The following is a 26,511-nucleotide window of genomic DNA, read 5'->3' as shown; positions in this document are numbered from 1 at the left end:
TTTTCTAATTACAAAGTCTTTGATCAGATCCTCAAAGCTAATCTTACATAACACATCTGCTTTTGTACTTAGTCGAGCTCAGGCATCCAGCCTGCCCTGTTGCATAGTTGTTCTTTGGGGATTTTTAACAGACTTTGGCTGAGAAAATGAACGATCAGCCGAGAAATTTCTGGCCGTTAATTTTAAAAATATACAAAAGCAAATGTCTATATTTCGGAAAGCTTGCTCAATATTGTCGTCTCGTGCGTGTGCGTGATTTTTTTTCATTTATTGTGTGAGCCACTTTTTGTGGAACCTGCTTCAGCTGCACCATATGGTCCATGGTAAATCTGGAAATGGGAAATTTCTGTGACGTGCCCCACATTCCGATTTCCTTGATGCTCTAAGCCTGTGCTTATTTTGCTAAGTGGTTAATCCAGCCCTGGCTGGAAACCCCAAATGTTGGAGTCAAGTGGGAGCTGCTGTTGGGCTTTTGTGTCCGGAGCCCTGAGGCAGTGGGCTCACATTTCTCTGCTCGGAAATTTGTGCAAGTTCCCATGTGTTCAATAGTTACACTGTTGGGCTCAAGTCCTGCTTGTGGGCTTCTCATGGGCATTTGTTTGGCCACTATGAGAACAGGATGCTGGGTCTAGATGGGCCATTGGCCTGATCCAGCCATGCTCTTATTATATTATTAAGTTACCCCATAGTTAGAAGAAGAAGAAGAGTTTGGATTTGATATCCCGCTTTATCACTACCCGAAGGAGTCTCAAAGCGGCTAACATTCTCCTTTCCCTTTCTCCCCCACAACAAACACTCTGTGAGGTGAGTGGGGCTGAGAGACTTCAGAGAAGTGTGACTAGCCCAAGGTCACCCAGCAGCTGCATGTGGAGGAGCAGAGACACGAACCCGGTTCCCCAGATAACGAGTCTACCGCTCTTAACCACTACACCACACTGGCTCTCCAGTTACCCAGCTGTTTTGCAGAATAATATTTTAAGTAAAAGCAATCGATAGATTTTCCTTGAGCAATTAACCCACTTGGCGTGTGTTTCCCTACATCACCATTATCTTGTAGAAGAAGCACCATTGTACTTTCCGGTCTTTCCTTATTGATGTCAGCAGAGAGGAACTGTGGTATACCATGCTCGTATCATCCTTGTCTAGAGTATTTGCTCCAAACGAGATACTGATGCCAGCATCGCCTGAGCTCTGCAAGTGCAGCTTTCTCCCGATTGAAGTGCAAAGTGTTTGAGGACCAGGGCATTCGCAGGGAAACCAAAATGCTTGTTTACAAAGCTATTGTACTACCAGCCTTACTCTATGCTTGTGAAAACAACATATAAAATCAAAAAATCAAAAAAATCCTTCCAGTAGCACCTTAGAGAACAAACTTAGTTGGTCTCTAAGGTGCTACTGGAAGGATTTTTTGATTTTATATTTTGTTTTGACTACGGCAGACCAACACGGCTACCTACCTGTAACTGGATCTATACTTGTGAAACGTGGATCACTTATAAACGCCATCTCCAACTCCTCAAAAGATTCCATCAACGGTGTCTCCGAAATATTTTACACATTACCAGGGAAGACAGGCGAACTAATAGCAGTATACTGGAAGAAGCAAAGATAACCAGTGTCGAAGCAATGAGAGCCAGTGTGGTGTAGTGGTTAAGAACGGTGGGCTCGTAATCTGGTGAACAGGGTTCGCATCCCCGCTCCTCCACACGCAGCTGCTGGGTGACCTTGGGCTAGTCACACTTCTCTGAAGTCTCTCAGCCTCACTCACCTCACAGAGTGTTTGTTGTGGGGGAGGAAGGGAAAGGAGAATGTTAGCTGCCTTGAGACTCCTTTGGGTAGTGATAAAGCGGGATATCAAATCCAAACTCTTCTTCTTCTTCAACATCAACTTCGTTGGACTGGTTATGTTGTTTGGATGCCTGATTATCGTCTTCCAAAGCAACTACTCTATTCCAAACTTAAAAATAGTAAGCATAATGTTGGTGGTCAACAAAAGAGGTTCAAAGACTCTCTCAAGGCAAATCTTTAAAAATGTAGTATAAACACTGACAACTGGGAAACACTGGCCTCCAATTGGATAACAGCTTTTACCAAAGGTGTCATGGGTTTTTGAAGATGCTTGAACCCAGGACGAAAGGGAGAAATGCGCCAAGAGGAAGACATACTTGGCAAACCCTCATTGTGATCAGCTCCCACCTGGAAACCTATGTCCCCACTGTGGAAGGACGTGTGGATCCAGAATTGGCCTCCACAGTCACTTATGGACTCACTTTTGAACACCATGTTTATGGAAGACTTCTTACTTGGCTACGAGTGGTCACCAAAGAGAAAGATCACCCTTGTCTGGAGTATTTGCTCCAAAGGAGGGATTGAAAAAGCCAGAAGGAAAGAAGACCTTTGGGTGCCAACTCCTTTTCTATCTAGCTCTTTGAGGGATGAGTTGCAAATATTATCGATTCTCCAGCCTTCTTCTCATAAACCCTCTTACAGCGCAACTCCATCTCCACCCATTCTTAAGAACAAATATAATCCATGCTCGCGGAAAATGCTCGTGCAAGTGCTGGTTGCAACGGAAGTCCCCAAGGCGAAAGATCAAAGATTTGCAATAAGTCTTTCCAAGTTGCCTTTGGGGATGTTGCAGAGTTGCTGATGGTGGAGATTGCATCCAAGGACTATTGGAGGGATTTGCTTTGTCTCTTTCTGTCTTTTTATCTCTGTCAAACAACACCCCCACCCCCCCAAAAATCCCTTTTCTTGGTGCATTTGTCTTCGAGGGACCTGGGGTGTTCTTTTGATCAGTTCAGTCTCTCTCTGGCACTTGAATCCTGATTGGCTGAAGGACTTAGGGGGGGAGAGAGAGAAATCTTTAATTAAGTAGATAATCTCTTCTTACAAATTTCAGTGGCTCCATTTCACCAATCCCCTTTGCTTGCACTTCAGGACCGATTGTCCTACAGCGCAGCTTGGATTCGGGGTCTTTTAACTTCTCTGCACCCTTTAGGAGCAGAGGCTAGAAGCTCATTTTGCTCTTCTTCTTTTTTTCCCTCCCCCTCCTCAAATTACCACCCTAATATTTAAAGATCTTCTTTTTCATCCTTTTATTTATTTATTTATTTATTTATTTATTTTGGGGGGGAAGGGGCGGGATTATGTTTTGGACGGGCTCTTATCCAGGCACCTTGTTCCTCTTGTCCTTCTTCCACTTCAGCTATCCTTGGTGAGTATCGAGAGTTCCTTCCTTTGCCATGTAGCAGACAGGCCCATGGGACACCTTCACCACCCCTTTCCTGTTTCCCTTGGGTTGCTAAAGGATGTTTTAGGCTTGTGAAGCCTGACCTCACCCAGAGGTGCATCCTACAGACCCCCAGAGGAGACTGCTTGGAGAGATCAACGGGGATCTCAGAGGAGCCACTTTGCAAGGTATCGCGTCCAATTTGCAAGAGGAACTTATCGCAGAAGAGCAGGGGTTCCTCCGTCTGAAGGTTCCCAAGCTACGAAGCGATTGCCTTTGCTCTCTTCCTTTCCTTGCATTCTGTGTCTCCTTTATGTTCCTAACCAGCAATTCAGCTGCTGCCTCCAAGATTCTGGTTGCAATTGATTTAGCTGGTTGAAACCACAGCTTTTAGGCTTGACGGTTCAGTAATAAGGGAATAGCAAGGGTTACAAAGAAGAAGAAAATGTCAAAGAGTGGGATATATAATCTTGCTCTCTCTTCTTTTCAACTACTGCATCTCTGATCCTTGAGAGGTTATTGAACTAAGGTTCCCTAGCGCTGTGGGTTGAGCACTACAAGAGAACATTCGGCTTCGTGTTTTTAACATCACGTTTCCGACTCGTTAAGATATTCCAATTGGCTCCCCGCAGCAGTCAGTAAAAGTTAACTGTTCTCAGATAAACTGGCAATCAATTCAGTTGGACTTTTCTGCTGCGTTGTCTACGTTTTTCGTTGTTCAGCCTGAAATGTTTTGTACTGGAGAGACTCAGAAAATGTGGAGCTCGTGAAACTTTCGTGAATGCCTTTGAAATTGTCTGTTTTTAAAAAAAAAGAAATTTGGAAAGGATATCAGAGAAGCAAATGCCCGGTGTTCATGAGATAATAGGCAATGCATAATCTTTTCCCGCATCTGTGTTAATTTGTGTAAGTCCAGGCACATCTTTAGGCAACATGGAATTTACCATCAGGCAGAATTAATTCCGACAACAGGAATTCCCCCAATCACCTGATCTTACTTGGCATCCTCTTGTCTCAGTGGAACAAAGTTGTCTGAGAGGATTCTGTGCTTGATAGACTCTGTGCTTTCCATGCTATCAGCAAGCTCAATTTTTTGCAACCTGTTGAAATCCGGGGTGAAGTTTAACCAAGTTTCAGTGCCGCTTGCGACATCTTTTCAGAGAGTTTAACTCAACTGGCATTCCAGTATGCTGCCAGTGTAAAAATAACCAAGTTGTGCTGGATGGGGAATAGATTTCTCGTATCATTCCCCGTTGCTCTTAATAAGGACCAACAGAGGGATAATTAAATCTGGAGAAATTGGCTGGGGAGCCCTGTCTAAAACCCAGAGAGGGTTAGACTTTTGCAGTAGTGACTCTTTAATGTTCAGAGGAGAGATTCCAATGCGGGGGAACAGAAGGAAGTTGTATCGACATCTTGAGCTTATATTCCACCCCCCCCCCCAACAATACGACCTGCTTTTTGGATGTTAACAGCTGAAGTGCAAAAGGACTAAGGGCATGAACAAGTCGTTCAGGCTTGTTGAAATGTTTGAAACCCTCTCATGGTTAAGCCAAAGGTGTCTCAATGGAGTGGGAAATAGGGTTGGGGAGGAGTGTTGCTTGCGTGTGTGTGTGTGTGTGTGTCCTAAGGTTAAAAACTTTTGCCAGGAGAAAGGAAAGCCTCAGAGGGGTCTAAGAGCCTTCAACAAGAGCATTCCTCTTAAAGGGTTGAGGATAATCTACAATTTTTCCTCGTGGCTCCCTGCTTCTTCCTTCTAACATCAAACCCGGTGGTCCCGTGTCGATCGGTCTGGAAGCAAAATGGGGCCACCCACAATTAAAGCGATCGTTTCTGTGCATCCGCATTCCAGATATGCAGTGGTGGAGCATTAATTTTTTAAAAAATAAACGTTAAAAAGCTCCCAAGAACCACAGTCCAGCGGGTGAGGTGGTGGAGGAAATGTTTGTCTGTGAGGGAGAGAGAGTAAGAAAAAGAGAGAGAGAGATCAAACTCTTAATAACTTATGGTATCCTGGAAGGACGCAGGGACTTACAGTCAGGATTTGTGCATGGTGAGGCTGGTATATATATTTTAAGGGCCCTAACCACTTCAAAACTTTCCCAAGGGGAAAGGGCTTTCTTCTGTCTGAATTAATCGTCCTTCCAAAGTCTCTTGAGATGAGAAGGAGGTACGGCCCCAGCTGCTTAAACTTTGCTAGACAGAGGACTGAATACGAGATGCACATTCCCAACAGAATATTAAAAGCACGATAAAACATCAAACATTAAAATCTTCCCTAAACAGAGCTGACTTCAGATGTCTTCTCAAAGTCAGGTGGTTGTTTATTTCCTTGACATCTGCTGGGAGGGTGTTCCACAGGGCGGGCGCCACTACCGAGAAGGCCCTGTGCCAGGTTTCCTGTAAGCTCACTTCTCACAGGCAGGGAACCGCCAGAAGACAACCAAGGAGATAAGTAACTATACAACCTTTAGAAGACACCTGAAGGCAGCCCTGTATAGGGAAGGTTTTTAAAAAAAAACAGTTTAATGTTTTATTATGTTTTTATATATGTTGGAAGCTGCCCCGAGTGTCTGGGGCAGTCAGATGGGTGAGGTAAAAATATAATCATAATCAGAAGGTGCTCACGTGCATTGACTCTGATTTTAGCTTCAGCTGCCTGTGACTCTTATTACTAGAATGAAAAACAACAATGCAGTATATCTGCTAGCCAGTGTTATTTTTATAGAAAAAGAGGTGCTAGAACTCACCATGAACACCTCTCTTGTTCTCTTAGAATGGCAATGGTGCCTACCTGAAAGTTGCTGGAACTGACTTCCAGTGAGTTCTGGCTGAAAAGAGCCCTGCTGCTAGTGATGGATATAACTGGGAAATGTTCATCTGCAAGGTTCGTTGGGACGATGTCCTCCTCATCCGTGAAGTGTCTATGGCTCTATGTCTCTCTCTCTCAGGTCTACCAAGATATCAATGGACAAATGTTGGTCTGCTATATAAGCTTTCACTGAAGAGACGATCCACCAGTTAAAATTTCAGCCTCTTTCGTGGAAAGAGCGAGCTTTTCTGTACCTTTCCCATTGATGTATGGGAACAAGGACGCGGGTGGCACTGTGGTCTAAACCCCTGAGCCTCTTGGGCTTGCTGATCAGAAGGTCAGCAGTTCAAATCCCCATGACGGGGTGAGCTCCTATTGCTCTGTCCCAGCTCCTGCCAACCTAGCAGTTCGAAAGCATGCCAGTACAAGTAGATAAATAGGTACCGCTGTGGCGGGAAGGTAAACGGTGTTTCCGTGCGCTCTGGTTTCCGTCACAGTGTCCCGTTGCACCAGAAGCAGTTTAGTCATGCTGGCCACATGACCCAGAAAGCTGTCTGAGGACAAACGCCGGCTCCCTCGGCCTGAAAGCGAGATGAGCACCGCAACCCCATAGTTGCCTTTGACTGGACTTAACCGTCCAGGGGTCTTTTACCTTTACCTTTTACAAGGAAACCAGCAAATTCTACCAGAGCACTGAGAATAAGGTTGAAGGGAAATTAGGATGCTTCTTGAATAATGTTTTCTAAGCAACGAATCGCGCCAGAAGTGATTCCTATGACGGAGGAGTTTTTTGTGTGTGTCATGAGAACAAGTTGTATGCCCAGCTTGCACAACTGGAAAGTTGTGTTTCATGAGACTGCAAGGCAACAGATTGTTTTAATGACCCCTTCACTCATGGCTTTGCATATATCCGTAAATAGGATGTGCATTTGTAGCATATTGGAGTAATTACTAAAGGAGAGTGAGTAGTCCATTCTGTAGTTGTTACAACAAAATAAAATATAAAAAAATTCCTTCCAGTGGCACCTTAGAGACCAACTAAGTTTGTTCTTGGTATGAGCTTTCGTGTGCATGCACACTTCTTCAGATACCGCTTCAGATACTGTTGTTGTAGTCTTCATGGCGTGTTTCCCGTTGCTCTTCTTGATATGTTGATTTCTCATTTTGATTGGTTTTGTCTATTTTTATGTAATTTGTGTATTCTAACCCATGGATTGTGCTTGACCTGGGATACACTGTGATGAAGAATGAGCTAAAAATATGCCACAATACTACAACTAATAGCAATTATAATTGGCTCAAGAGATGAAGTGGTAGTTTTAGGAAGCAACCAGCATTGCTTTTAGAGGTTTTACTTTCAGATGACACCTTGGCCCTTAAAAAGTGATTTATTAATATGTGCATACCATCCTCTTTAGATTGCGAATTGCAATTTAATATGCTGTGGCTCTACCAGCGGCAAGTATTCCTGAGGTCCAGTAATATTTCCTCGGCTATTGTTTTTTTTCCAAAATCTGATATAGTTATCTTCTGAGCATAATCAAGAAGATCTGCAACTCAGCCAAGAAAAAATAAAATCCAAAAGATTCAGGGCCAATGAAAATAATGTTTTGACTGTCTGTTATCACTAATGCTGGCCAAATGACCCGGAAGCTGTCTGCGGACAAATGCCGGCTCCCTCGGCCTATAGAGCGAGATGAGCGCCGCAACCCCAGAGTCATCCGCGACTGAACCTAACGGTCAGGGATCCCTTTACCTTTACCTATCACTGAAAAGGTCATTGCAACCTAATAATTGGCTTGTTGGATCAGGCCAGAGAAGAAGATACACATTCAGTTAAATAGTTAATTAAACAATAAATGGATGAAAAGCAAGATTTAAGCAGTAAAAAAAAAAAAAAGCTTTTAAAACAACTTTTAAAAATTTGACGGCTCTATTTCATATCCTAGCTTCAAGGCCATTTGGGTATTTAATCCCATCGCCTTGGAAAAGAGGATCAGGGCGGTGTGCCTTTTTAGCTTAGAGTCTGTTTAGTTCGCCCAATTGGGAGTCTGTGACTGTCTTGTTCACTCTGTGGCCAGTGGTAAATTGACAGAAACTGACTCTAAAAAAGAAAAAAAAATAACAACTTCTGTTGTTAAAGGGAACATCTCCACGCATAGAGATGCTTATTTTGCGCCAGCGATTAATCTGTCCCCTTGTGTGCTGGCCGGTGCTGGCCGGTAAACTTGAATTTGTGTGCTCTGTCTTCTCTCCTTCCTTGACTTTGAAGGGAGATAAAGCCAGTCTGCTAAGAAGTGATTGCTGCAAAGGTTTGCTACAAAATGAAGGTGAAGGTGTTTTAATAGAAATACTTCCATCGTGGTCTTTCCTGACAAAGGATGCAACTTGAATGCATCCCCTTTGCTCTTTCCTGCACAGCACAAGCAATCAAATCAAGAAGCATCATTTCACATTTTGTCCAAACTGGGAAACTGGGTTCCCGGTTTCAGATCAAGCCAGAAGCTCAAACCAACTGTGGTTTTAATTCCCTGGCTTGGTTCCCTAAACCGGGAACCAGTTGTTCCGTTTGGACGAAAATGGGAAGTTTTAGAAGCTTCCTGATTTGATTGCTCATGTTGTGTAGGGAGGGGGAAAGGTCCATGCTAAACAACATGGAAAATGGATACCTTGATTTATTAGGCTGAGATACGATCATCTCAATCATTTGCGTGCTCTGTCCTTTCAACAAGGAAACCTGAGAGATTGGGAAGTGGGGAATCACTTGGGGGATAAAAGCATTCTTCTTGGGTCTCACAGTTGGTTCTTGCGGTCTATTCTTTTATTTCAAATATAAGTTTCATTATAAACTTATATTTAGGGGTAGCATTGCCTTGCCCTCATCTACTCTGGGTGAAGGTCTGTTTCCATATCAACAGACGCACCTATAATTACTGCAATAATTACCTAGATCTTCTGGGGAGGGGGACACTTTCCAGATATACATTTCTGTTCCTTCTTGTCCCATCTACAGTGACTGGGGGGAGGTTGTTTCCCTTTCTCCTATGTGGTCAAGGAAGTCTTGAAAATGAGGTCTTACTGGGGTACAATGATACTATCACCTCTTAAGTTTTGGTAAATCTTTCTACATTGATGGAACTGCTCAAATTTCACCCGAAAAGCTCAGTTTTTGATGCCACATTTCAACAGGAAAAATTGCATTTTCAACATTTTTCTGACAATTTTTATATTCTATTTCGTTATCTCTGTTAAATTGTAAATCTGGGCCACCGTCTGGTTTCTTATGTCTTCAGTGTCTCGCTTAGTTTTCGAGTGTTCAGGCAGCAAATGTCATTTTTATTTGTTATAGGGGCTCTCTAATTTCAGTTCTATGAAAAGTTCTCTGGTTTCTCTTTAGATCGTATAAATCTTTTGCCTTTTACTAAAGATTTCCATGTTTCAGAAGACATCTGAAGGGAGCCCTGTATTGGGAAGTTTTTAATGTTTGATGTTTTGTTACATTTTTATATGTGTTGGAAGCTGGTGGCTGGGGAAATCCTGCCAGATAGGCAAGGTATAAATAAAACCATCATCTTTCCATCTTTCGTATACAAAGTACAAAATAGAAAGATACATCTAAGAGTTGCAAGGCTGAGCGGGGGGGGGGGGGAAGAGAGAGAATACAAATCAAATCTATATAAAACCATACTAAAGGTGTCATGTCAAGAAATATCTAATACCTGTGGTCTCACACCATGTTGTTAAATGCATTTCTGATGCCTTAATGGGTCCTCAGACTTTGGCAAGCATTTTCTCTCTCTGTTCATGTGTGGTTTCTGCTCCATTTTGTACAATACCTTTGCAGCCACAAGCCTACTGCCAACCGTAACTCCATCCTGTTTTTTCAACCCAAGTGCAAATACTTGACCGTAATTCAACTATCTTTAGGCAATGAATCAGGACAGGGAGAGGCTCACAGCCCCAACAAACCCTCAGCAGTACCTACTGGGCAACAATGGGCATATGCGCTTGGTTCAGTAAGTGGGACGACTCTCCGAGGGCTGGGCAGGGATGGCACAGAGGAATTCCAGGCATTCCCTCTGCTTCTCTCCATTGATGAACCCTTTTCTCCCTTCCAGGTCAGTGAATAATTTCCTGATGACTGGTCCCAAGGTAAGTGCATTTCCTTTGATCTGTGTTTCTAATTCCAACAAGCCAAGATCTGCTGGAAATCAGGCTTGCTTCCAGCCTCCCGGGTTTGCTAAGGTTTGGACAGGGGCTCCCTGCACTCTCTGTTTCTTGAGTGCCGAATCTTAAGCACAAAAAGCAAGCAAGGAAGCTGTTTTTCTCTTTTTCTAAAGAGCTCAGGGCAGTATCCCCCCCCCCATCCTATCTTCCCAACATCCCTGCCCAAGACAATCCAGGGAGGTTCATGGCTGGGAAGGTTTCAGAGATTTGAATCCAAGTAGCTAAAGTCCAGATTCAACTCTTCTACACCATAGTAGCTAATGACTTGAACCTTATGCATAGTGCTAAGCAGTGCTATTTTTCTAGAAAAAGAGGTGCCGGAACTCACCATGAATTCCTCCCTTGTTCTCCTGCAATAGCACCCACCTGAGAGAGGCTGAAAAAAGCCCTGGTGCTAGGGTTACCAGTTTGTTGTTGTTGTTTTTACTGGTCCCTGCTCTTGCACCTTTCATGTATTAGCAGGTAGTTAATGCTAATTTCCATGCTGTGGAATTGCTACCCACAGAACATTTTGCTCTGCTTTCCTTTGGACTGAGGGTGGGAGGTTTTGTCGTCTGAGCAGCCCAGGACCTCCAGACACACTTGTGCCCAGGGCCTGCGCGTCCATTAAGGCGAAACTAGGCAACTGCCTAGGGCGCCAAAATGGAGGGGAGCGCTGGCCAGGCTTGGGCGGGGGCGGGACAGGCGGGACAGGCTAGCAGCAGCTTCTCTGCTGTAGCGGAGAGGTGCTGCTTGCCCCCTACACCCCCCAGGCTCCCGCTAAAGCAGGCTTTGACGGAGGGCGGGCGGCGGGACGGGCGAACAGAAGCTTCTCCGCTACAGTGGAGAAACTGCTGCTTGCCTCTCCACCACCTCCACCTCCCGCTAAAGCAGGCTTTGGCGGGGGGCGCCAGAAGGTGGTCTGCCTAGGGCGCAAGAAACCCTAGCACCGGTCCTGCGTTGTGCCCGGGGAAAGTCACTTCCGTGTTGCCAACACAGTGGTTTCCCCCCGGAGGCCCACTCCATTCTCCCTCTCGAGACAAGACAAATGCCAACAACAGCCGTGTCGTGGGGCGTGCGGAAGCATCACCTGATCGAGCCCAGAAATGTCAAGTATAAAATGGAACAGGTCAACATATAAATGCAACCTAGCAAATACAAGACTGGTTCCTTGAGATAACAGTCTCATAAGCCTCTTGAGTTGTAGGCAGTGGCCTAGCATAGGGGGAGGGGGGGACGGACCCACAGGGGCAGTTTCCCTGATGGCAAAATGGTCAGGGGCACAAAATTGCACCACCAGGCGCTGCCTCAAAACAGCGCTGCGCTTCAGAACCTGAGCTCTGTTGAAAATGGCTTCTCCGTGGAATCGACATCTCAAGACAACGGGACAACTCTTCTTTTCTTATCTCTCCAGTTGCGATCTCCTGGGTGATGTTCCGAGCGCTGGCATTTTGCTACAAAACCCTGCTTAATCTTTTAAGGGGGGCGTAAAATAGGGCTACCCCCAACGGTGTATTCTGCAACAGTGCATTGGCTGTAGATTTATTCTGCTTTTGTTTGTTCTCCGCTGCTTCCTCAATGCTTCCACATTATTGCTCTCTGGAGGGGCGATAGCGGAACAAAAGCAAAACAAAATAAATAAAACTAGAACATTTGAGGCTTAAAAGTTACCAGATTTCTTATGTGATATGCCCTGATTGGAAGCAAAGCAGTGTGACCCCCCGCCCCCCCCCAAAAAACTTTTGCAGATGCAAACAGTATTAAAAGTGGATTGCATGTGACTTTTCCTATAGCATCTTGAGCACAAAGAATCCTGGGCGCCTGGATATTTGAAGGGGCCCTTTGGCTGTAATCCTATGCACACTTACTTGGGAGTAAGCCCCATTGAAGTTGCTCTGCCGGTCCGTCTGTTGCGGCAAAAACAAACACAGCTGCCTGCCTTGAAGACTTTGAATAGGGCTTCCTCCACCGATACTGTTTCGTAAAAGAAAACACCATATTGAACTTGGCCCCCTGAAGTAAAAGGAAGGGAAGGGAAGGGGGTGGGGAGTTGAGGAGGAGGGGGCCACACATCTGAAGAGTCTAGATAAAAGTCTGGCTGTACTTGACAGGTTTGCTGTTTGGGGGTTGGGCTGGGAGGTGGATTAAGAGGCTGGGAGAAAGCATGATCCAAGTGGGAAGTTAGCAAACGACACAAACGAGGGGCTCTGCAGTTCTCAACAGTGTGCGGTCTGGCTCAGCCATGCAGTGTGCGGTCTGGCTCAGCCATGCTCAGCACAGTTAGGGAATGCCCAGCAAAATTCGGGAACCTGCAAAAAGAAAACAGGAGCAAACTAACTAAAACACAAAACAAACGAACAGAACGCCTATGTGGTAAACTGTGGCGGTGGTGTGGTATTGATCCTGATCCAAAGGGTTCCATATTCGACTGGTCCTTCTTCAGGGAAATTGAGAGAGCAGTAATTCAAAGTCCTGATGTGCTGCCAGAGACCCTGTTTTCCAGGGGAAGTCCTGGATTTACAGAAGCCATCGCAGTTTCTGATTTGATCCCGGAATGTCCCACTTTTCCTTAGGACGTCCCTATTTTCATCGGAGAAATGTTGGCAGGTATGTGCCGGCACTTCTATCTCTTACCCAGAGAAGATAGAAGAGTTAGCACATCCAGATTTCGGATTCCTGTTATCTGAAATTCCCGAGGAAGGACCAATATGGTCTGATACGCATTTGCATGGCTTCCTTTTTCTTCCATTGGGAAACAGCCATAACTGTCAACCTTCCCTTTTTTTGCAGTGGGAAATGGCGCTGGAATAAGGGAATTTACAGCAAAAAAGGGAAAGTTGACAGCTATGGCATTTGGCTCAGTAAGCCCTTTCCCTTTCTGTCCTGCTGCATTTTTCTTTTATTTCCAGGTCAGGCGAAGCAGCTTTCTGTGCTGGAACTAATGCTGAGCCACAGCACACCATACAATCTTAGAATCATAGAATTGTAGAGTTGGAAAAGACCCCAAGGGTCCTCTGTTCCAACGCCCTGCAATGCATGAATCTCAACTAAAGCATCCACGACTCTCCAATTTCTTGTACGTTTCCCCCTCCTGTGATTAAGACTTCAATTTCTCTGCCTCGTTCTGAGGGCACTTGAACATTTCCTGGCTTAAAATTTGGGTGGTCGTGGGGTTTTGAGCTTACCTCAGTGTCATGAGAGCCAGTGTAGTGTTCCGCCAGTGTGGTGTAGTGGTTAAGAGCGGTAGACTTGTAATCTGGGGAACCGGGTTCGCGTCTCCGCTCCTCCACATGCAGCTGCTGGGTGACCTTGGGCTAGTCACACTTCTTTGAAGTCTCTCAGCCCCACTCACCTCACAGAGTGTTTGTTGTGGGGGAGGAAGGGAAAGGAGAATGTTAGCCGCTTTGAGACTCCTTTGGGTAGTGATAAAGCGGGATATCAAATCCAAACTCTTCTTCTTCTTCTTCTTCTTCTTCTTCTTCTTCTTCTTCTTCTTCTTCTTCTTCTTCTTCGAGTTGGCTAGTGTTTAAACATTTCTCCAGCCTCCCTAAACTGACCGCACTGCCTGATCTGGGGGAGGGGGAACCTTACCTCCCCCCCAACCACAGGAATTTCACACACCCCCATGCTCTCCTCTGTGATTATTATTTTGTTATTAATAATTAAATTTCTCCACCGCCCTTCATCTGAGGATCACCAGGATGGAGAAAAAACTGGGATAAATTTTCAGCACAGCCCTGAAAATTCAACGTCCTTTTTATTCAATGCAAGGAACAAGAAGGCACTCAAGACCCAGTTCAAAGGAGGAAAATCCTCTTGGTAATGTAAAGGAGAAAGTAGCAGGCGAGACATTCCGAAAGCCCTGGAATGAGGGGTTTAGGAAGCTGCACTTTCTCATTTTAGTACTTTATATTCAGAGCATGCTCTCTTTTGCCTTTTAAGCTTCTAATAGAATTGTTTTTCGAATCCGCCGCTTACCGGTTGCATGTTACATATGGAAGATGTCACCAAATTCACTGCACTATCGACTCAAACCCTGGACACAGTCAGACAAGTCCCCTGGGGAGGGGTGAAGCACGTAGGCACCCACTTCCTGGGCCTTCCAGGAGACATCAGTGCTGAGTCCCATTTCTCCGCTGAGGATACAAACAGGGTTTCCTTTGTCGGGCAAGGATCGAACTCTTAGAGGCAGGTTTTGAGGGAGAAGGCATGGCAATCTCCGCATGTGCCCTCATGGAAGCTTCTCTTTTTTCCTTGCTCTTTCCTCCCTGCAGGCATACCTCATCTACTCCAGCAGCGTTGCAGCCGGCGCACAGAGTGGGATCGAGGAATGCAAGTTCCAGTTTGCTTGGGATCGCTGGAACTGCCCAGAGAGAGCTTTGCAGCTCTCCAGCCACGGAGGACTGCGTAGTGGTAAGAAAACGTCAAGAGGTATTGGCCGGGGGCTTCCTGAGACATTGCCTGCCTGGGGGGGGGCCCAAATGGGTCCCCCCTTAACTCGAGCACCAAAGCTGGTCAAATTATTTTAGCCCCTGAGGTGGAAAACCCAAAGGCACCTCCCTCCCTCCCTGGTAATGCAAATATGATGGTAATGCATTAAATAACTAACAATTTGCTTCCTGTTCATGACATCCAGGCAGCTGCCTCACTCAGTCTAAAGATAGGACCGGCCCCATAGGAGCTGTTATGGGACTTTAAGGATGTTTTAAACTGCCAATTCCCCGGAGTTTATGTGCCCTTTTAAAGACGCAGTTACCCCAGGAAGAAGCTTTTATGATCTCACAACCATCACCGACATAATCTAGTTCCCTTGCAATTGATCTATCTATTACACAACAGGGGAGCTGAGGAGAACAAGCTATGGTTGACCGGTGCTTTAGCCAAAAATGGTTACTCAGTGATTTTTCGGGGGGGGGGTCGTGTATGCAGGGGTATGCAGCATACCCCTAAACATTTTCTGAATCGAACGGGAATCTAGCATGGTGAATCATCAGTTCCGTTGAATAGCATGGTGATTGGCCAGTTTCATTGTTACCACCTCTGAAAGTGGCTTCATTTCCTTTCCCGGTGTTTCCTGAGGCACAGACTGAAGCGAGCGTTTAATATGTGAAGTAGTGTGGAACGTGGACGTGTGGTGTTTTACTGATGAAAGCTTGGCCTCATTGAGGGGCAGTCTTTCAATATGAGGAATGCAGGTTCTTTGTACTTTTGTCCATTTACTGTATTTATTTCCCCCGATTTGAACGATAAAATGGTGATTTTCTTGAGTCAAAATGAGAGTACCCCTAAACTTTTTTTTTTAAGAAAAAAAAGCGCTGTGGTTACCAAATCTGGGTACTCTGCCTATCTTTGCACATCTGCACCTCCAGCTGTGACCCGTTAGTGGCACTGCCACCCGAGAGAAATGTAGAGAACTGTTCCCTAACAGTTTTTTTTTTTTAGTGCAATCTGGACAGCTTCAGGATGAGCAACAGACTCACATAGGAGCTGCTATATCCACTCAGTGCCAAAACTTTTCCCTCTTGGGGAGGAAAGAGGGAGCCAGATCCTTCCCCACCAATTATTTGCTCTACTACAGTGTTTTTCAACCTTTTTTGGGCAAAGGCACACTTGTTTCATGAAAAAAATCACGAGGCACACCACCATTAGAAAATGTTAAAAAATTTAGCTCTGTGCCTATATTGACTATATATAAAGTAATTCTCTTTCGAATTTTTCAATTTTTCCCACGGCACACCAGGCAACATCTCACGGCACACTAGTGTGCCGCGGAACAGTGGTTGAAAAACACTGCTCTACTAGATATTTCTCTATTTGCAAATAGATATTTCTTTGCATTTCACCCACACTGCAGTGGGGAAAGCAGCCAGATTGCTACATGACACATCGATGATCCTGAACAGTTCAGCTGGCTGTTCTTTCTGCTATCAAAGGCAAAGGGTGCAGCTCTGCGATTGGGCAGGATAGTAGAGGAGAGATCTACAAGCCCACTCCCTCCCATGGCTGCCTTTAGTATTAGTGGGAGTTAACTCTCCTGTTTTTAATCCAGGCAGTTCTTAGCAAGCTGGTCCCAGAAAACATTAGTTCAACAATAGCATCAGTTCATGTTATTTAGTAGAATGTTATCTACTTTTCCTTTCTGTTGGATGAAGAGCCCTAAGTTGGTCTTTGCCATTTCTAAACAGAAGGTGTGTGTGTGTGTGTGTGTGTGTGTGTGTGTGTGTATTATCTGTTTTGTAATTTGAAATACTCATTTCACACCCTTAAGATATCAATGGCTTCCCTTCCTCTCTTTCCATGGTTCATTTTACATATCATAAATCCCTGCATATTTTACAAAAACTATACCATTCAGTGCAAGGGACGCGGGTGGCGCTGTGGTCTAAACCACCGAGCCTAGGGCTTGCCGATCAGAAGGTCTGCGGTTCGAATCCCCGCGACGGGGTGAGCTCCCGTTGCTCGGTCCCAGCTCCTGCCAACCTAGCAGTTCGAAAGCACGTCAAAGTGCAAGTAGATAAATAGGTACCGCTCCGGTGGGAAGGTAAACAGCATTTCCGTGCGCTGCTCTGGTTCGCCAGAAGCGGCTTAGTCATGCTGGCCACATGACCCGGAAGCTGTATGCCGGCTCCCTCGGCCAGTAACGCGAGATGAGCGCCGCAACCCCAGAATCATCCCCAACTAAATCTAACGGTCAGGGGTTGTTGTTCAGTCGTTCAGTCGTGTCTGACTCTTCGTGACCCCATGGACCAGAGCACACCAGGCACACCTATCTTTCACTGCCTCCCGCAGTTTGGCCAAGCTAGTCGCTTCGAGAACGGTCAGGGGTACCTTTACCTTTTTATACCATTCAGTATCCCATTATTGCATCCATCAAAACTTGTTTACACTGTTGAATTTATCTTAATGCTGCCAGCATTTTCAGCTGTACACAATTACTTCCCATATATTCAATAAACGTTTTCCAATCCTCTTTAAACATATGTTCTTCTTGTTCTCTTATTCTGCATGTTAGGTCCGCAAGCGGTGCATATTCCATCAGTTTAAGTTGCCATTCTTCTTTAGCTGGGACCTCGCTCATTTTCCATTTTGGGGTTAACAAAACACGGACTGCAGTAGTAGCATACATAAATAACCTTTTCTGAAACATGACAATTTCAATCCGAATAATCCCAACAGAAAGGACTCTGGTTTGGGGGGAAAGTACTTTAAAACATTTTTTTCAATTCATTATGGATCATTTCCCAATACTCCTTTACCCTTTTACAAGTCCATGTTTCCATTCAGCCTTACTGATCGCGGATGCTCCAAATCACAAGAGCTGCTGCTGTGTCCTGTCTTGCGCCTCCTTTAGCTTCCTTTTTTCCCCTTTGTCTTCGTCTGACAGCAAACCGAGAAACAGCCTTCGTCCATGCAATCAGCTCCGCTGGAGTTATGTACACACTGACACGTAACTGCAGCCTGGGCGACTTTGACAATTGTGGATGCGATGATTCGCGCAACGGGCAACTTGGTAAGGACTCTTGTGTAGGGTTGCCGTATTTCAAAAAGAAAAAACCAGGACATCCCAAAAGTTGTTGGGGGGGGGAGTATGTTCCCTCGGCATTTGGGTATTACATCTACGCAGTATCTCCCATCTTACTTCTCATCCCTTACCACTGCAAAACATCGTTTTGCGTTTATTAAGGCAAGGTTTAATGCCTTTCCTTCCGGGGTCATGTCACATAGATTCTCTAGGGGCCTTGTATCAGATTTATGCTCGTGTGATGAGTTGTCGAGGGAATCCCTCCTGCATATTGTTTTTATCTGCCCTTTATACAGTGATGTCAGGAGAAATTTGTTGAGCCCACTGGTCCAAAAATTCTCTGGACTTCCAGTTGAGATCCAGCTTACCCTTTTACTCCAGGATTCTAACCCAACAGTAACCTTGCAAGTGGCAAGGTATCTGACTTCGGTTCTGAACCATAAGAGGCGAAATGGCCTATTACAGGAATCCTAATGGTTCTTTCCCACCCCTTTTGGGCCTATAACTCCTGATAGTATCATAGGTTGAATTTATATTTATTTCTCCTGATTGTAAATATTTTATGTTATTATTTCTATTTTAATGTAATTATTTTAGCTGTTTTTGCATGGATTGTAAGGCAGGTATGATTTGTGTGTCTATATATATATATAGAGCTGCAATAAGTTTTATTATTGTTGAGCTTTTTCGATTGAGTTGCCTAAAATCAAGGACAAAGCGCTGCCTTTCGGAAATCCCCCCCCCCAAAAAAAAACATCAATTCCGCCTTTGAAATCCAAGTCATGTCCGGAAAAATCCGGACGTATGGCAGCCCTACTCTTGTGACCATTCTTACTGCAAGAGAAGCAAAACTGCCAACCCAAACATAATATTTCTTGCCCTTCTCCACATCCTCACTTTATTAGAATCATAGATCAGAGATGGAAGGGTCCCTAAGGATCCTGCGGTTTATATGCAGCTTTCCCATACGGGGATCGAACCTGTGACCTTGCTGTTATCAGCACCATGCTCTAACCAACTGAGCTAGGAAACTTTGCAGAATTGATTCTCCCCTATCAGTGTTATGGCAGTGTGTGCAATCCTCTGCATGTCCATTCAGAAGTCAGTCCCTCTGAATTCAGTGGAAATTACTCCCACCAGGCAAGTGTACATAGGACTGTAGCTTCAGTATTCTGCAAGAAATGGTGTATTTTCATAGAATCCTAGAGGTGGGCATTTGGATCCAGTCCAATCTCCAGTGCAATTCAGTGCACTCACTCAGACGGCTTGGAACAGTCGTGGCTTTTTCCAAAGAATCCCAGGAACTGTGGTTTGTTAAGGGTGCTGAGAGTTTGCTAGGAGACCCCTTATTCCCCCTTGGAGAGCTACAATTCCTAGAGGTTGAATCCTGACAAGTCAGAAGTACTGTTCTTGGGGGACAGGGGACGGGCTGGTATGGAGGACTCCCTGTTCCTGAATGGGGTAACTGTGCCTCTGAAGGACCAGGTGCGCAGCTTGGGAGTCATTTTGGACTCACAGCTGTCCATGGAAGCGCAGGTCAATTCTGTGTCCAGGGCGGCTGTCTACCAGCTCCATCTGGTACGCAGGCTGAGACCCTACCTGCCCGCAGACTGTCTCGCCAGAGTGGTGCATGCTCTAGTTATCTCCCGCTAGGACTACTGCAATGCGCTCTACATGGGGCTACCTTTGAAGGTGACCCGGAAACTACAACTAATCCAAAATGCGGCAGCTAGACTAGTGACTGGGGGCGGCCGCCAAGACTATATCGGTGTTATATGAAAGACCTACATTGGCTCCCAGTACGTTTCCAAGCACAATTCAAAGTGTTGGTGCTGACCTTTAAAGCCCTAAACAGCCTTGGTCCTGTATACCTGAAGGAGCGTCTCCACCCCCATCATTCAGCCCGGACACTGAGATCCAGCTCCGAGGGCCTTCTGGCAGTTCCCTCCCTGCGAGAAGTGAAGTTGCAGGAACCAGGCAGAGTGCCTTCTCGGTGGTGGCGCCCACCCTGTGGAATGCCCTCCCAGCAGATGTCAAGGCCATAAACAACTATTTTACTTTTAAAGGACAACTGAAGGCAGCCTGTTTAGGGAAGTTTTTAACGTTTGATGCTGTATTGTATTTTAATATTTGGTTGAAAGCTGCCCAGAGTGGCTGGGGAAAACCAGCCAGATGGGCGGGGTATAAATAATAAATTATTGTTATTATTATACAGTTCCCCACAAAAAGGGTTTGATTGTTAAACCGCTCTGGGGGATTGTGGAGTTTGTTATCGCCCCTAAAACAAAACTTGTTCTTGAGGATCCAGCTCTTTTCTGGCTGCAACTGTAACACTCACCATGAGGATGAAAGGGCTGAGAGAAGCTTACCCGCCTCTTAACTCCATATAGCTGTCTGGTGACCTCTGTCTCTCTCTCTCTCTCCAACAGGAGGACAAGGATGGCTGTGGGGAGGCTGCAGTGACAATGTGGGCTTTGGGGAGGCCATTTCAAAGCAGTTTGTGGACGCACTTGAGACAGGGCAGGACGCCAGAGCAGCGATGAACCTGCATAATAACGAGGCTGGCAGAAAGGTAACAACACATTTCCCCACCTATGGGAAATGAAAAAGTTTGAAGCAGGAGATGATGGGTACCCTTTAGCCTGCTACCTGATGAGGTAGTCTCCTCTGGAGCAGCCAGTTCAGATGGATGGCTTGATACGGAGAAACACTTTGGCAAGTTTCCTGAAGGCTCCAGAATTTAATGTCAGCAGGTTTGCCGTTCATAAATTTCTGTTGAAATGGGAAGGAAGACTCTGACCACCAAAGGAACAGTTTTCCAAAATAGTTGCAAAGTACCCCCTCCCTTTCAGGTAGAAAATCATAGTACATTTTAGACAAAATGTACTATTTATTTAAACTAGACAGAAATATTTTAAGTTATTAAATTCAATAAGCAAAATACCAATAAACTAAATCTTATAAATACAGACTTCCCGTCATTTCCTGAAGTACTTACATTTACAGCATTGAATGTACTTATATTTCTTACTTTACTCTTACTATAATTTCTAGTACTTTCTTATAATGTATTGTACCCTGTTTCCTTATTTAATAATAATGTATATAGTTTACACAAGGGTCGTTCAAGTGCGGCTATAGAAATTACGTCTTTGTTATCTTTTTGTAGATATTTCTTGAACATATCCCATTTTTGTACGAATGATTGTTTTGTATTTCCCCTTAATGTATCTGTTAATTGAGCCAATTCTGCATAGTCTAATAACTTATGCTGCCATTCCCTTACTGTTGGTACTTTCCCCCCTTTCCATTTTGATAATTAATAACCGAGCAGCGGCTGACATTTGGGGGGTGTCACAGCTTAGGATTCCAAGAAGAAAATCCTCTGGTTTCTTTGCAGATGTTAATTTGAAGATCTTTTTCATCTCATCATAAATGAGATTCCAAAACGCTCTAATTTTTCGGCAAGTTCACCACATATGTCATTCCCTCTTGTCTTTTCCTTCCTCTCTAGGCAGTGAAAGGGACCATGAAGAGGACCTGCAAATGCCATGGGGTCTCCGGCAGCTGCACCACGCAGACCTGCTGGCTGCAGCTGCCCGAGTTTCGAGAAGTAGGGACCTACCTGAAGGAGAAATACCACAAAGGGCTGAAGGTCGACTTGCTCCAAGGGGCAGGCAACAGTGCCGCCAGCCGGGGGGCGATTGCGGAAACCTTCAGCTCCATCTCCAAGAAAGAGCTGGTCCATCTGGAGGACTCCCCCGACTACTGCCTGGAGAACAAGACTCTGGGCTTGCTGGGGACGGAGGGCCGGGAGTGCCTGAAGAGGGGCAAGGCTTTGAGCAAGTGGGAAAAACGCAGCTGCCAGCGTCTGTGCGGGGACTGTGGGCTGGCCGTGGAGGAGCGGCGAGCCGAGATGGTGTCCAGCTGCAACTGCAAGTTCCACTGGTGCTGCGCCGTCCGGTGCGAGCAGTGCCGCAAGCGCGTCACCAAATATTACTGCGTGCGCAAGGAGAAGCGGGAACGTGGCGGGGGCAGCTCGGCCTCCCGCAAACTCAAAAGGAAGCAGCCCTAATACCAGCCCAATGCCAACCTCCTCCCCCTCCGATTTCTCTTCACTTCTGGATAGTATTTAAGTTAGAACCAATGACCCTGTACAGTGGTACCTTGGTTCCCGAACGGCTTAGTTGTCGAACGAATCGGGTCCCGGACGCCGCAAACCCGGAAGTAAGTGTTCCGGTTTGCGAACGTTTTTCGGGAGCCGGATGTCTGATGGCTTCCGCTCAAGTGCGGGAAGCTCCTGCAGCCAATCGGAAGCCGCGCCTTGGTTTTCGAACGGTTTCGGGAGCCGAAAGAACTCCCGGAATGGATTAAGTTCGAGAACCAAGGTACCACTGCAGTTGGGGAAGCCCAGAGGGAGGGAGCTCACAGGCATTCCGGCAAAGACAAAGTTTCCAGGCGCCCCCACCGACTGTTGTGGTGTGCGGTGAAATTTTTCATAGGGGAGCAGTTAGGGCCAGAGGCACCAGTTTGTGAGGGTGGCGGGGTGGTGGCGGCAGGGGGAGACAGCACATACATTATTTCGATGTCCCGCACGTGAGCATTGTGCCTCCCCCCCTAAGCTGGGCAGAAGCTTCCTGGGCTTTGCGAAGGAGGTGCTAGGCCTCTGCCAGGATGCTGAAACCTGCTGCCTCCTTCCCAAAGCTGGGTGGGCATTGGGAAGGTGGGGGAAGGTCTCTTGGACCCCGTCGGAACATCACATCTCCCTCGCTGAGCCAAGCAAAGGCTTCCTGGGCTTTGGGAAGGAGGCACAGGCTTTAACACTTTAATACTCTGATTTACCGGGAAAATTTAGGGGACTAGTCCACCGACCGCGTACCACTGGAGTGGATTTGGTGTTAGACCCAAGAATTGGGTTTCTTTTCCAAGAAAGAAGAAGAGTTTGGATTTGATATCCCGCTTTATCATTGCCCGAAGGAGTCTCAAAGTGGCTAACAATCTCCTTTCCCTTCCTCCCCCACAACAAACACTCTGTGAGGTGAGTGGGGCTGAGAGACTTCAGAGAAGTGGGACTAGCCCAAGGTCACCCAGCAGCTGAGTGTGGAGGAGTGGAGATGCGAACCCGGTTCACCAGATTATGAGTCTACCACTCTTAACCACTACACCACACTGGAAACATATGGTCCTTTGCTGTGACCTCAGAGGCCATCCTGCGCTAAACAGAAGCTACAAAACATCCACCCAATCTTGGACTTTTCTTTTCCCGAGATTCCAAGGTAGGAAATCCACATATGCAGAGCTTGCTTACATAGGCAGGGAATTCCAAGTGAGTGGTGTGAGGCACATGGCTCTGTCTGCTCTCTTAAAGGATAGCTTCCCTCTGTCTTCTTTTCTAGTGGCTTTGAACTCCACATTCCAGTACATGCCTGGGATCAGGACCATGTTTCTGTCTACAGGGGTGACAAAAGCACAGCTACCCACCCACCCACTTCTTTTTAAGTAGGGGGTCTTTTTCTCTCTCTCTGACCTCTGTTGCAGAACCTGATTAGCGCTTTTATTGGGAGAGCTGAATCAGGGAGAAGTGAAGTGAGTTAAAAAGAGTTTTATTTCAGGGAAGCCGATTGTTTTGAGAGGCTCCTCAGGAAAAGGGCACTGTTAGGGATCCTTGAACGCTGAAACGAACCTTGAAGGGCCAGGTGGAACAGGAAATATGAGTGGCTGACTACGTTGCACATTCAGGGAGGGAATAGGAACCAGGAACTATCCACAGCTGGAAAAGAAAGCAATTCTGAGGTGGAAGGTGAAGGGAGAGAGAAACACAGAGCTTTTTTCTGGGGGTACGCAGGGGTACGCATACCCCTAAACATTTTGTGAATCCAAGTTTGGCCTCATTGAGGGGCAGTGTTTCAATATGAGTAGGAAAATTAGAGTACCCCTAAACATTTTTTTAAGGAAAAAAAGCACTGGACAAACAAACAAACACACACATACATACATACATACATACATACATACACACAAGTGAGAGAGGAGGGATACAACTTCTGTTCTGGCTGCTTCTGTTCCATCATTCATAGATTCACTATAATGTGACAAAAAGGGGAAAAAATATTGACACACTGTTCCCTAGAATCAGTCAAAATAATCATAATCTCATGGCTTTACCAGGTAATGAGAGTTTGTTCTGTTACGTTTTTTGGCACAATAATTTTACATTCATTGCTCAGTAAGGTCAAGACATCTTCTCTCGGTATAGTTCTTCTGGGGTGAGGATATCACATTTTCACGGCACTCAAGTGATCAAGCCTTTTGTACTTGGAAAATGCTGTTCTTTTCCCAATAGTGCATTGTAGCTTTTTGCAGCTGTAGTGGGAGCCGAATTCCACTTGGATAGTGGCTTCATTTATGACAAATGACACCGAAAGAGACAAAGAGAACATGCCATTTTGCGAACTTTTCTGCTCTTAGATCCTATGCAGACATGCTCCCTGTGCATGCTGCATTGTTCGTCTAGTGCTTAAATATATATATATATATACTGAAAAGCAGTAAAGCTATTCCATTAGCACCCAACTTTCCCCAAACTAGTGCCCTCCATATATTCTGCACTACAACTCCCATCATACCCTGTCAGCATAGCCCATGGTCATGTCATGAATGATGGGAGTTGTATTCCAAAACATCTGGAGAGCACTAGATTGGGAAAGGCTAGTCTAAAAATTCTTTTGCTTGCTGTCTGCAGCCTCCTCAGCCAGGGCCGGCCCACCCATGAGACAAGATGGGGAGACTGCCTCAGGTGGCAGGATCCACAGGGAAAGCAGAACCCAGTGCAGATTTTCCTTTGTTCCTGCTGTAGATCTTCATTTCCACTTTCTTCCCTGGTGGGGGTATCATTCTGTGGTTCTCTTTAGGTGCCAAATTGTCTGGGGCTGGCCATTTCCCTAGCTAGACTCGTCCAGCCCCATTTAAAAAAATGACTAGACAGCTCGCTCCCTTCAAGGCTTCCCCCCACACCTATCCATTACAATGAGGGGGTAAGATATCTCACGACTTCTTCTTCTTCTTTGGTGATCACTTGTGGCTGAGCAAGATTGTCTTCCATGAACACAGTTTTAACAGTGAGTCCGTAAATAACTGTGGAGGCCAATTCTGGATCCATACGTCCTTCCACAGTTGGGACACAGGTTTCCAGGCGGGAGTTGATCACGGTGAGGGTTTGCCAAGCATGCCTTCCTCTTAGCACATTTCTCCCTTTCGTCCTGAGTTCATGCGTCTTCAAAGCCCATGACCCCTTTGGTAAAGGCTGTTTTCCAATTGGAGCACTCGCAGGCCCGTGTTTCCCAGTTGTCAGTGTTTATACTACGACTGGTGCTAGATTGAAGGTAGCAAAAGTGTAGCTCTGATTTTTTTATTTTTTTATTTTAAACCTTTGCTCCTCTGGAAAGCCCTCGGCAAAAAATGAACGATGGAGATCATTGCACATCTTCACCATGGACAACATGTAACACTGCAAGAAGGAAATTTTGATCCAGAAATATAAACTAAATCTCAATACACGGGAGCGTTATTTTCAATGCTTACTTAATATCTGGAGTTTTATTATCCGGAGAATTAGAAGGATTTTTCTTCGAGCACTTCTGGGCTGCTGTACCTTCTGTGCCGTGGGGAGAATCCTCTGCCTCTTCAATAATCTCTGCAGCCCTCAACAGTGCAGTGCAGTGTGAATAAGCGTTTTAGAGGCTCTGGGTGGAAAATTTCAGGGTGCCATTTGACCTTCTTAATCAGCTGCTGTCTCAGACGTCCTGATTTCGAGATCCCATGACTCCTTCTCTCATGTTTTCGGCAGTCCATCTGGAGTATCCATTCTTGCTTTCTTCGGCGCATTCTCTTTGTCCCCGTTAAGATCCTCGCCAACTCTCTCCTCCCTTTATCTCTCCGAGCGATGCTGCGGAGCAAGCCCTCTGCTTCTTCCCAGGAACTGATCGCAGGAGCGTTGTTCCCCGCAAGTCTGTACAGCCAAGCATTAAAGGAGAGCAAACACGGGGCTGATCTGAGCGCTAACTGCTGCTGGCACAGGGGGACTGCTGCTTGGGTTGAAAAAAAAATCACCCAAATTTGAGCAGCCTACACTTTCGAGCTCATGTAGGGAAGACAGGGTGCTGTGTTCAAAACCAGCTTGTAGTCCATCGGCACAGCAGCTCTCTCAGCCCCCAGCCTCACATCAGACATTAAATTTGTGGGGAGGGTGTGAAAGTGCTGTCCTATTTCCTACCCAGTCACTCCAGGGCAGGATGGAATTATTAAAACCCTCTTTCTTATTATTCATAATACTATGACTTACAAAACCCTTCCCCTTAGTAGATGGCATGGATAACACCAGTAAGGTATTTAATTATGTTGTAAATAGGAGAGTTAAGCACTTTGAAGTTTTATTTATTGCACAGTTAACTGTGATATACGTATGCATAACTGTTTATCCGTCTAGATTGTGTATCTCCATTAGGCCTAGTGAAAGCTTTGTAACTCTGGATAGAAAACTGGTTTGCTTGGTTTATTCCCCCCCCCTCCTTGCTGTGCATGGGTTACACAACGCAACTTTTTTTCATGGGACTTTGGGATGTGACATGCTGAGATTAATCCCCAAGGCATTAATTTATCTATGTCGTTTCAGCTTTTGCTGTTAATTTTCAGTATTAAAGCCAGTCTAGCTACCTATTACTGGTCAATAGACCCCTGTCT

At 45.6% G+C, this 26,511-nt stretch overlaps 1 protein-coding gene and 1 pseudogene across 1 annotated transcript; both read left to right on the top strand.

Moving 5' to 3' along the window:
- The first annotated feature begins 3,145 nt into the window (after positions 1-3,145).
- Positions 3,146-21,929, top strand: WNT8B (Wnt family member 8B). Its single transcript, XM_033148666.1, has 6 exons — positions 3,146-3,217; positions 10,163-10,196; positions 14,525-14,663; positions 17,635-17,760; positions 20,202-20,344; positions 21,287-21,929. The coding sequence occupies exons 1-6, from the start codon at positions 3,150-3,152 to the stop codon at positions 21,845-21,847; spliced, it is 1,071 nt and encodes a 356-aa protein (XP_033004557.1). The 5' UTR covers positions 3,146-3,149; the 3' UTR covers positions 21,848-21,929.
- On the top strand, positions 9,422-9,546 carry LOC117047704 (annotated as a pseudogene).
- Positions 21,930-26,511: the final 4,582 nt, after the last annotated feature.

Source organism: Lacerta agilis, chromosome 5 (genome assembly GCF_009819535.1).
Source record: "Lacerta agilis isolate rLacAgi1 chromosome 5, rLacAgi1.pri, whole genome shotgun sequence".
Lineage (NCBI taxonomy): Eukaryota > Metazoa > Chordata > Lepidosauria > Squamata > Lacertidae > Lacerta > Lacerta agilis.
The sequence above is the reverse complement of the archived record's forward strand: the minus strand, read 5'-3'. Positions and strand labels throughout refer to the sequence as shown.

Bases quoted from the DNA above. Each gene is read 5' to 3' on its own strand.
- WNT8B (XM_033148666.1), top strand. From the start codon at position 3,150: ATGTTTTGGACGGGCTCTTATCCAGGCACCTTGTTCCTCTTGTCCTTC. The intron at 3,218-10,162 runs GTGAGTATCGAG...TCTCCCTTCCAG, and splicing joins TTCCACTTCAGCTATCCTTG to GTCAGTGAATAATTTCCTGA. The intron at 20,345-21,286 runs GTAACAACACAT...CTTCCTCTCTAG, and splicing joins ATAACGAGGCTGGCAGAAAG to GCAGTGAAAGGGACCATGAA.